Genomic DNA, 11,159 nt, shown 5'->3' on the forward strand with positions numbered 1-11,159 from the left:
ACAGAGAAAACCGCGTTGAGGAGGAGAACAAGGATCCCAACGCTGCAGGGATAGATGTTCTAGAGCCCAGCTCAGAGCTCAGACAAAAACGCAAACGGGACGAAGCTGCAGATAAGAAGGAGCCCGGCAGACGCTCTAGGCTTGTGCACGCCAACTGGAGGGAGGGTCCTGTGGAGGAAGAAGAGGAGGAGGAAGAGGTAGGGGAGGTGGAGGAGGAAGAGGAGGAGGAGGAGGAGGAGGGGGGCGGTCAGCCTCAGGTGGGGCGTGCAGCGTCTGTGGGCGCACCTGTGGCTGGTCTCCACGGCCCATCATAGCCGCACTGGGCTGTCCTCTGTGCCGCAGCGTTTAGCTGATGTAGTGATTCCTAAAAGGTGGTTTTCAGAAGTCCCAAAAATGAAAAGTCCCTGAAGTTCAGAGCTGGAGCCACTGGGTGCACAAGACGGAGCGTGGTGGGGACGGGATTCGTGAGCGGAGTCCACTCGGGACGCCGTGAGAGGAAGACACGCGTCTGCGGGGAGAGGGGCTCCAGCGCTCCCAGCTCCGGGGGGAGGGATGGACGGCTGATACCGGCAGAGGTGGTGGCTCAGAATATTCCGGAACTGCAGGTGGTGCATCTTGATGCTGAGCCGGAAGCCGCCTGCTGAAATGCAGAGTTGAAGTCCCCTTTCTCACGCGTTCTTGCAAGTTTCTTTTCACTTTTTGTGTTTACTTTTGTGACAACAAACACCGTATTCCTCCCGGCGACCCTTACAGTTCTGTTTGTGCCAAGTCAGTTGGTGACTGTCAGAGTCCGTTGGGATTTTGCTCACATCTAAAAAGAGCCAGCGAAAAGATTACACATATCTGGGCTTTGGGGGTTGTTTTCATGCAAAAGGATTTCCTCGCGGGCTCCTTTCTCGGGACCAGTTCAGGGCCCTGGGTGGCGATGTGTTTCCAGAGGGCAGGACGCCCCGAGGTCTGTCGTATGGAGGCTGCATGTGCACCCAGCACGGGCCCCAAGAGAGCCACCCTTTGTTCCAAGCCCACAGTTGCACGTGACGGCTGACCCCAATCACAAAAGTGAATTTCCAGGCCACTTCTTAAAACTCGGGAATTACCGTCAGAGGAAAACACGCCATGCCAGAGTCGGCCTGAGCCGGAGGGAGTGAGGACGTGGGAGGAGTCCCTGCGGGACTCGGGTGGTGGTGTGCCCGCCAGGCCACCGTCCCAGGACTGGGTGAGGCCCAGACCCTTAGGAAAACCCTTCTGCCATGAGCTAGTGCCCGGCAGGAGGCCACAGTGCCACGAGCCCACAGCCCTGCCTGCTCACTTCCGGGGGCCGGGCCTCCCACCACCTGGGGCTGCAGCCCTGCTCCCTGCCCCCGGCTACCTCTTGCCCTGCTCACGGAGTGCCCCAGCGACTGCTGAGTCTCCAGAGACACCCGGCCACAGGGCCAGGGATTTCTCACAGTTTGGGGGAGAAAAGTAAACATTTGATAAAAACCTCACCGGTGAACGGTGAGTTTCTGCTAACTGGAGAGGTGGTTCCTGTTTTCAGCAGCCGAGTGGTCTGGCTCAGAGCTCAGCAGAAACAACTGATACAGGTGGTGGCGATCATGTCGCTGGGGCACGAGCTCTGTCCCTAGAGCCCAGTTGGGAGGGCGGTGTGTACATCCAGGGGACGGGCAGCCAGGGTGTGATGCCCATGGTGACAGACGGAGCATCTTGGAGCCACAGAGAGCCCGGGGCACCTGGCAGGTGAGACAGGGAGAGCAGCTCAGGCCTGCCCACCCCTCCTCCCACCCGGCCCAGGGTCCACCCTGTGGCCAGTGCGGTCAAGGGGTCCGGCACACTGGGAGCCGCCCCCAGCCCCTGGCACGCGAGCACCAGTCTCCCCACAGGATGGGTTTACCATGGCCCGAGGGCGAGTGCCCCAGGGGTGGGGTCAGGTCCCCACTCTGGAAGCTCCAGTGCTCCGTCTGTGCCGGCCTCTGTCTCACTGTCCCATCCGGCCCTTCCTCCAGAGCTCCTGAAGCGTCTGGACGACGTCTCCCACGAAGTGAGGCTCGCGGCCACCTCCGCCTTGGTCACGTGGCTGGCGTGTGTCAGAAGCGACGACGACGTGAAGTCCTGCTACCAGAGCCACATTCAGTTCCTGTACAGAGAGCTCCTCGTGTACCTCGATGACCCGGACGGCACTGTCCAGGATGCGGTTTTAGGTAGGAGTCTCCACCACGTGTGCTGCATCATGAAGGCTGTCCCCAGAGCGTGGACGCGGCTTCTCACAGCCGAGTCATGGGCTGGCCACATGAGGGCGGGGGGCAGGGCCACGGCCTCAGGGCCTCTGTGGACTGGCCTCCTGGTGGGTTACAGCCCTCGAAACTTACCGCGGTAGAAGTTACAGTGGAGAAAAATCTTAGGTGTCTATTAATTTGTTTAGAATGACTATAAATCCATCATATATTAACATAATGTGTGGTTATGAAACATAGGTTTTCTTCTTCTTTTTAAAACTTTTTTAGTGTCTATTTCTTTAGTGTCTTTCTTTGAGAAAGAGAGCTGGCACGGGGGAGGGAGTAGAGAGAGAGGGAGACCCCGAATCCAAAGCAGGTTCCAGCTTCTGAGTTGTCAGCACAGAGCCCAATGCAGGGCTTGAACCCACGAACCGTGAGAACATGACCTGAGCCAAAGTCGGAAGCCGAACCGACAGAGCCCCAGGTGCCCCTGGAAGACGTATTTTCTAAGACAATAACACGCAGACAGAGGAGCGTCGCTTTACCTTTCCGCACGTCTTGGTAGAAGCAGCTGGGCGTTTGCGGCTTCCGCGTTCTTGACCGTGGTGCGTGTGGTCCAGGGAAGCGTGTGAAGGAACCTGGCCCCGGACAGGTACGCTGTCGGAGGCGGGGGTACCCGTTGTGTGTAACCACAGAGATGCCTTCATACCGCCCCGACCTGCCCAGGCGGTCGTTCCAGGGTCCAGCGGGGTTGACTCCGGCTACGTTCTCGCTTGTTGGTCGGTCCTGCACGTTGCCGTTTTGTCAGGCCGTGTCCAGAAGTCACGTTTGTCGGCATCGAGCTCAGAAAAGTCTCGGGAAGAAAAGTTGCAGGAAGCCGTTCAGCTGACGGCGTTGGAAACAAGTTACCGTGATTGTGGTTTCCGCTTGAAAGCTTAAATCTTCTCGTTGGCCACAAGTACCGTCACTCTGTTCGTTTTTGAGACGGTGTCCTGCCTGGTACCCAAGTGCGAGGAACCTGAGTCTTCGTGCTGTCGTGGAAGCGGCGTCCTGGGGGCCCAGGCACACCCCGCCGTGCCCCCGCCCCACCACGCAGGACACTCCGACGGCAGATGCCGCAGAGCAGGGACATCGGGTGTCGTCCCCAGAGCAGCACGAACAGTGTTGTGCCAAGAAGTAGATTTGAATGGAATTCCCAGCGATACTCCAATAACCCAAAGGAAGTCAAGAAAGGAGGCCAGGAAGAACACAGAGACACGGCCAACCGGAGACAGACAGACCGGGTGCAGTCTCCGCTGCAGTCTCGTTGAACGTTAACGAGCTGGACGTTCCAGGTGAAAGGCAGACAGTGTCAAGTCGGTGAGATGATCACGACTCAGCTGGGCTGCCTGAGAACTGATCTAACGGAAGAATCTTGACTGCTTTATCGAGGACATTCTTGAGGGTACTTGGCAGCAGAAGGTTCACTGACCCTACAGCTGCCCGCCCTGCTTTGTGTCGCGCAGCGAGTCGGCGGCCTTGTCCGGGGGAGTCCCGGACACAGTTTTGACTCCCAGACCCCTGAGGGCCGTCCCCAGCGGGTGTGGGCGACAGCTGGGCAGTGTCGGGCGGGCGCTGGCAGTGTCGGGCTGGCTCCGCGGCCGTTCCCAGTGCGTGGGCTGGGTCCGGCCGCTTGGCCGGGTCCTCGCAGACCCCACCTCGCTCTCCTCTCTGCTCCCCCCCACCCCCACCGCCCCCGCCGGCGAGAGAGAGAACAGCTGTGTCCATCTTCCCTGGCCTGTAGCCTGGTTGCTGCGGAGGCCAGGGGTCCAGGGCCCAGGGGACCGGCGTGTACCCTGTGCGAGTGTCCTCTGCCTGCCAGAGCTGGCGGGACTCGAAGTGGCAGAGACGTTGGGGCAGGCCGACCACTCTGCTCCTCTGCTCCTGCACCCTGACCTCGGCGTGCACCCTAACCTGGGTGCTCATGCGACGCCAGCTCTTAGCACGTCCCGCCCTTGCTGTCCCGGCGGCCAGCCGGCCGTGTTTAGAGTCCTGAGCTCCAAACGCCCCAGTTGCTCTGCTCCAGCAGACCAGGCACGTCTCCTGGAAGACTGGCCTTCCCCCCTGCCGGCCTCCCCTCCGGAGGACTGGACTTCCCCCCTCCCGGCCTCCCCTCCGAAGGACCGGCCTTCCCCCCTGCCAGCCTCCCCTCCGGAGGACTGGCCTTCCCCTCTGGAAGACCGGCTCCCCCTGCTGGCCTCCCCTCCGGACGACTGGTCTTCCCCCCTGCCGGCCTCCCCTCCGGAGGACTGGACTTCCCCCCTCCCGGCCTCCCCTCCGAAGGACCGGCCTTCCCCCCTGCCAGTCTCCCCTCCAGAGGACCGGCTCCCCCTGCCGGCCTCCCCTCCGGAGGACTGGCCTTCCCCCCTGCTGGCCTCCCCTCCAGAGGACCCGCTCCCCCTGCCGGCCTCCCCTCCGGAGGACTGGACTTCCCCTCTGGAAGACCGGCTCCCCCTGCTGGCCTCCCCTCCGGACGACTGGTCTTCCCCGCTGCCGGCCTCCCCTCCGGAGGACTGGCTCCCCCTGCCGGCCTCCCCTCCTGAGGACTGGCCTTCCCCCCTGCCAGCCTCCCCTCCGGAGGACTGGTCTTCCCCCCTCCCGGCCTCCCCTACAGAGGACTGGCCTTCCCCCCCCTGCCAGCCTCCCCTCCAGAGGAAGACTGGCTCCCCCTGCCAGCCTCCCCTCCTGAGGACTGGACTTCCCCCCTCCCCGCCTCCCCTCCAGAGGACTGGTCTTCCCCCCTGCTGGCCTCCCCTCCAGAGGACTGGCTCCCCCTGCCGGCCTCCCCTCAGCACCTCACGCCTGGGGACCTCTTGACCGATGACGGTGCTTCTGTCCCACTGACAAGGCGAAGTTCCTCCATGTCCACTCCCACGGCTGGTCCCGCGTGTCCCCTAACCCCACCCCCCCCCCCAAGAGCCATTCTTGTCCTGCTGCCCGAGCCTCCTGCTCGGGACTCTTGTGCACCTGCATATACTCGACGGGGCCACTGGTCACCACCCCCATGGCTCCTGGGTTGCCTTGTGTCCCTCTGGCTGCTGCTTCTTTCTGCACATGGCATCTTGGTGACCTTGTCTCCTCTCCTGGCTTCAGATGCTACCCATGTGCCGGGGTCCCCCAAACCGAAGTCCAGGCCAGACGTCTGCCCCAGAATCTAGATACGCACATACCCAGGTGCTCAGAGGACACGAGCGTCTGCTGGGCACAACAGCTGTAACGTTCAGGCCACCCCCGGGGCCACTGCCCCCGCTTGGCCACCCTGCTCCCCCACCACGTCCCCATTACCACCAGCAACGTTCCGTCCTCCTTGTGATTGACGGCAGAAACCTCGGAGCCAAGTCCAATGACCTCCTAAGTCGGCTTGTCTCCGTCCACCCCTGCCTGCATCTGCCAGGGCACTCCTGCAAGATGGCTTGGATGACTCCAGTGCTCGGCCCACGGCACCTGCCACCTCCCCTCCCACCCAGAGTCCAGCCCCCACCAGCCCCCCACCGTGCCCATTGTAGTGGTGACCAGGAACACTGTGCTTTCTTCCTCCTTCTGACTCTTGTGTGCTGCTCCCAGCCTTCCTCTTCCTTCTGACTCGCGTGTGCTTGTCCCTCCTCCTTCTGACTCACGTGCTGCTCACACCTTTCATCCTCCTTCTGACTCTCATGTACCGCTTTCTCCTCCTTCTGACTCTCGTGTGCTGCTCCCAGCTTTCCCTCCTCCTTCTGACTCTCATGTGCTGCTCCCGGCTTCCTTCCTCCTTCTGACACTTGCATGCTGCTCCTGGCTTTCCCTCCTCCTTCTGACTCTCGCGTGCTGCTCCCGGCTTCCCTCCTCCTCCTGACTCTCAGAGGCTGCTCTCAGACTACAGTGCGAAGGGTCCCTGGACACACGTTTGTTGCCTGCCATATCCACGGAGCCCAGCACACAGCAGGCCTGCAGGAGGTGTTTGTTGAATGAATCAGCATCAGTCAGTGTGATGACAGGGTTGACCATATCTCTGGGCCAGTTTATCTACTAATGTACGAGCTATTTCTAAGGCCAAAATGACACACATAAATCACCCTTGGGGATTTTGGAGGACTTTTGTGGTCCACCAACGACTCCAAGATTTTTTTTTTTTTAAGTGTATTTATTTTGAGACAGAGAGTGCAAACTCGGGAGGGCTAGAGAGAGAGATAACCTCAGGCAGGCCCTGCCCACCAGCACAGAGCCCGACACGGGGCTCGAACCTACTACGCCGTGAGACCGTGACCTGGGCCGAACGCTCAACCGACTGAGCCACCCAGGCGCCCCTCCAAGATTATTTTTAAGTTCTGTTTGTCTACACTGGGACCATTGTATGCTGACCCAGCAACATCCGATGGATTTAAATGCTGTAACAATTTTCTATTTAAAACTTTGGTTTTTTTTAGAGTGGTTTTAGGGTCACAGCTAAATTGAGAGGAAGGTACAGAACTCTCCCACTTACCAGCTGCCCCCCACACGCATCACCCTCCCCACTGGCGGTGCACCTGTCCCTCACGGCTGTTGACCCACACTGACAGGCCAGCACCACCCAGAGACCAGGTTCCGTGAGGCTCTCTCTAGGTGGCCGCGCACGGACGTGTGACCCGGGCCCACCATTCCAGAGCCACACAGAATAGTCCCAGTGCCGTGTGTGCTCTGCCTGAAGCCTCCCACCCCGACAGCCACTGGTCTGTTACCATCTCCATAGTTGGGCCTTTTCCAGAGTGTCACAGAGTCAGAGTGCTACAGTATGAAGCCTTCCCAGACCGGCTCGTTCACTTGCTAACGCGTTTACGGTGCTTCCGCGTCTTTTCGTGGCTTCATAGCTCACTTCTTCTCAGCACTGAATAATCCACTGTCCAGACGGACCACCCGTTATTCACCCGTCCGGCTGCTGAAGGACAGTTACGGACAAAGCTGCTGTAAATACATGTGTGCACATAAGCTCCTTCGGGTAGATAGCAAGTGGCACGATTGCGGGGTCGCGTGGTGAGAACGTGCTAGTCCTGTCACGAGTCTCGCCAACCTGTCTTGCAAGGCGGCTGCCCCGTTCCGCGTTGCCGCCGGCAGGGCCTGGGGTTCCTGCTGCTCCGCGTCCTCGCCAGCGTCCGCCGTGACGTGTTGTGGGCCGTGGCCCTTGCGACAGGCGCGTGGTGGCGTCCCCTTGCTGTTTTGTTCCACGTTTCCCGGAGGACACGCAACGTGGAGCCTCGTGTCCGGTGCCTGTCTGCGCTCTGTGTCTCTCCCCTGCTGGGGTGTCGTTAGGTCTTCGGCTCGTTTCTTGCTTGGATTGTTCTCACGTTGGTGAGCGTTTGGAGTTCTTCGTGCATCTGGATAACAGTCCTTTATCAGACGTGCCTTCTGTGAACTGTCTCCCGGCCCGAGGCTTTGCCTTCTCAGTCTCTCGACGCTGCCTCTTGTGGAGCACGAGTGTTGAAGGTAATGACGTCCAGCCCATCAGTTACTTCTTCCGTGGGTCTTACCTTCGGTATTGTGTCCAAAAGTCATCGCCACACCCAGGGTCCCCTAGGTTCTCTTCTGCGTTCTCTTCCAGGAGTCCTGTACTTTTTCATTCTTTGCCCCGTTTCACGTTTAGGTCTGTGATCCGTCTTGAGTTAGCTTTTGTGAAGGACGTAAAGTCTGTGTCTAGATTCTTTTCTCCCCCGGCACGTGGACGCCCACTCGTCCCGGTTCCGTTTATTGGAACGGAGCCTCTGTGCCCTGTTGGGTGACCAGGTCTGCGTCTGGGTCTCTGTCCTGGCCCGTCAGTCTATCTGTTCCTTCAACGGGACCACGCTGTCTTCGCTACTCTGGCTTTATAGACACTCTTAAAGTCAGAATGTGTCAGTTCTCCAACTTCGTTCTCCTTCAGTGTTGCGTTGGCTCTTCTGGGACTTTACATTCACTTAGTCAGTATCTGAAAAATGACCTGCTGGCATTTTTATTGTGATTGCCTTAAATCTATAGATCAAGTTGGGGAGAACTGACATTTTGACAATATTGAGCTTTCCTATCCTTGAACATGAAATTCACATAATGGCTGTCCTATTTATTTTATTTTGTTCTTTTTCCTTTCATTTATATACCACCTTTGGTTTAGTTTTTACTTCTTTTTCTCATTGTACTCAGTAGGACTTCCTGTACGATGTTGAAAAGGAGTGGCAATTTGGGATCTTAGTGGAAAAGCTTTGAGTTTCTCGCCATTAAGTATGACTTTAGCTCTGAGGTTTTTTATAGATTTTCTTTATTGTGTTGAGGAGGTGCCCCTCTATTCCTAGTTTGCTGAGAATTTTTACCGTGAATGGGTACCAGCGTTTGTCAAAATGCTATTTATGTGACCATATGATTTTCTTTTTCAGCCTATTGATGCTATGGATTACATTAATTGATTTTGGAATATTGAACCATCTTGCATTTGGGCTTCATGCATCATTCTTTTTAAACACTATTGGATTCGATTTGCTACTATTTTGTTGAGGATTTTTGCATCTGTGTCCATGAGAGGTAACCATCCGTGGCTTCCTTTTCTTGTGATGTCTTTGTCTGGTTTTGTATCCGGGTCATGCTGGCCTCGTAGAGTGAGTTCGGAAGCTTCTGTCCTCTGGAAGAGATGGTAGGCAGTTGGTGTAATTTCTTCCTGAAAGTTTGGTGAACCAGCGAACCCATCTGGGGCTGGGGCTTTCTGCTTGGGGAGGTTATTAATTATTGATGGTTTCTTGGATCCATGTAGGTCTGTGGAGATTGTCTGTTCCTGTGTGAGTGTCTTTCAGAGAAGGGGTTCGTCCGCCCCATCGGGGTCACATCACATCTGCGGTCCAGGACTTGGTCAGAGGACGCCAGCTTTTGGTTTTGTTGATTTTCTTCATTGGTTTCTGCTTTTAGAATTCTTACTTCCTTTCTTCTGCTTACTTTGGATTTGCCTTTCTTTTTCTAGTTTCCTAAGGTGGTAAAGGAGAGTATCGACTTGTAGATCTTTCTGCGTGCCTCACGCAGGCACTCGATGCTGTGAGTCCCCTCCAGGCACTGCTTTCGCCACATCCTACGATTTTGGGTTAAGTTGTGTTTTCATTTTCATTTAGTTCAGATAGCGTTTCGTTTCTTTTGAGATTTCTTCTTTGACTATTGTGCTATTTAGAAACGTGTTGTTTAATCTCCACGTGTTTGGGGATTTTTCCAGCTTACGTCTCTTTCATTGATTTCTGGTTTAACTCTATTGTGTTCTGAGAGCAGACATCGTAGGACTGGTGTTTTTTTAATTTGTTGCGGTGTTTTTCATGGCCCGGAACGTGGTCTGTCCTGGTGAGTGTGCCACAAGAGCTTGAGAAGGACTTGTATTCGGATGCCGTTGGACAGTCGTCTGCACATATCCGTCGTAGCCAGTGATGGGTGGTGCCGTTGTTAAGCCACGTCCTCGCTGGTTCTCTGCTGGCCAGGTCTGTCCATCTCTGACAGAGAGTGTGGAGGTCTCTAGACACAGTGTGGATTGACCTGCCTCACGTGGTTTGGCGCTCTGCGATTAGGCACGTACGTGCACAGGCTCGTCGGTCGCGTGGAGATCTGACCCTTTGTCATTAGGTAGCGTGTGGCCGCTCAGTCCCTTTTCATAAACAGGAATTGGTTTCGTGTTTATTTCTGGCGTGTTAATGGTGTTTTGCTGTTTTACAGAGGTCCTCAAAGCAGGCAGTGTCCTGTTCCCTGAGCTCCTGGCTAGAGAGACAGAGGCTGTCATCCACAAGCACCGCTCTCCTGCCCTCTGCCAGCAACTGCTACAGCACCTGCAGGCCCAGCCGCCCGCCCAGTGAGCAGCAGCCAGCGCGGAGCGAGCCCCGAGCTCCCGTCCTCCCCTGGGCCGGGGCTGGGGCCTCTCCACCTCACAACACGGCACCTTTGTGTCAACGACCTTGGACACTCACAGGCAAGACTTTGATAGCAAGAGTATTGCAGGAAACGTGTGGTGTGCAAGATTCTCCCAAGACCCTTCTCGGGCCCGGCAGTTTCTGAAGTAACATTCGCTGAGCGGCTTCTGTACTGTCATGTCTCATTTATTACAGTCCGTTGACAGGTCTCCCCAAAATCTGCGGGTAATTTGAAAGTAGAACGAGATGGCACCTGCTCACCCTGGCAGCCAAAGCATCCTGTTTGTTTCAAAGCTACGTGCACCTGCTACGCTCGTGGGTCAGTATCTCTGTCTTGCGTAAATGCCCGCCTCACCGAGAAAGTTCTTGATTATTTTTCTTTCAAGCAAAAGTTATTAAAAAGAAATTTTGTTCTTTCTTTGTGTTGTGTCTACTAAAACTTAGCATCACAGTGAACAGTCTAAAAGGAACTTGAAATCTTTATCAGTTACAGTTTTCCGTGTAAAATATCCTGGAACTCGGAGTGTTAGTGGATACATTCGGTCATGATATGCAAACAGTGTTTTTCTTCGGTCATTATGCAAACAGTGTTGAAAATACAATGTTTTATCAGATGTAATTTTGGTAGCTCTCTCATATAAGCGGCAGTAAAGTAAAATGGGGTTTTATTCTCTAGCACTTTCTACACCCAAGTGCCTAAAAAATTTTATTTTAAATGGATATTATTTCCATAAGCCAAATATTTATGTTACCAGGGAAAAAAATACTGTGTGTATTTTCTAACAATCAAATATGAACATTTATGCTTAGGTGTTTGAAAATTTAATTAAAAATATTTATTACAGTTATTTTGTATGCCTGTGTTAATGTGCTTTAGTAGTTAATCAACATAGTTAGAAATCGCTTATTTTTTCCTTAGATCTCATCTCCCGGCGACCCCCGCCCCGAGATCTGGGTGGCGGGCCCCAGGCTCTCCCACTGCTCGGTGCAGTGTCCTCTCTGGACACCAGGTGGCAGGAGCTCCAAACCCCATCACGAGGCCGGCCGCCAAGCT

General features: G+C 55.6%; 1 protein-coding gene across 2 annotated transcripts in view; it reads left to right on the forward strand.

The window, feature by feature from the left end:
* DNAAF5 (dynein axonemal assembly factor 5) overlaps positions 1-10,953 on the forward strand; it is a 49,240-nt gene extending 38,287 nt beyond the window's left edge. For both annotated transcript variants that reach the window (XM_023246634.2, XM_023246633.2), the window contains 2 exons: positions 2,004-2,198; positions 9,915-10,953. In XM_023246634.2, the coding sequence (XP_023102402.1) occupies positions 2,004-2,198; positions 9,915-10,051 (332 nt within the window). In that variant the 3' untranslated portion in view covers positions 10,052-10,953. The remainder of the gene's footprint in view (positions 1-2,003; positions 2,199-9,914) is intronic.
* The last annotated feature ends 206 nt before the right edge of the window (positions 10,954-11,159 follow it).

The sequence above is a fragment of the Felis catus genome, chromosome E3, assembly GCF_018350175.1.
Source record: "Felis catus isolate Fca126 chromosome E3, F.catus_Fca126_mat1.0, whole genome shotgun sequence".
Taxonomy (NCBI): domain Eukaryota; kingdom Metazoa; phylum Chordata; class Mammalia; order Carnivora; family Felidae; genus Felis; species Felis catus.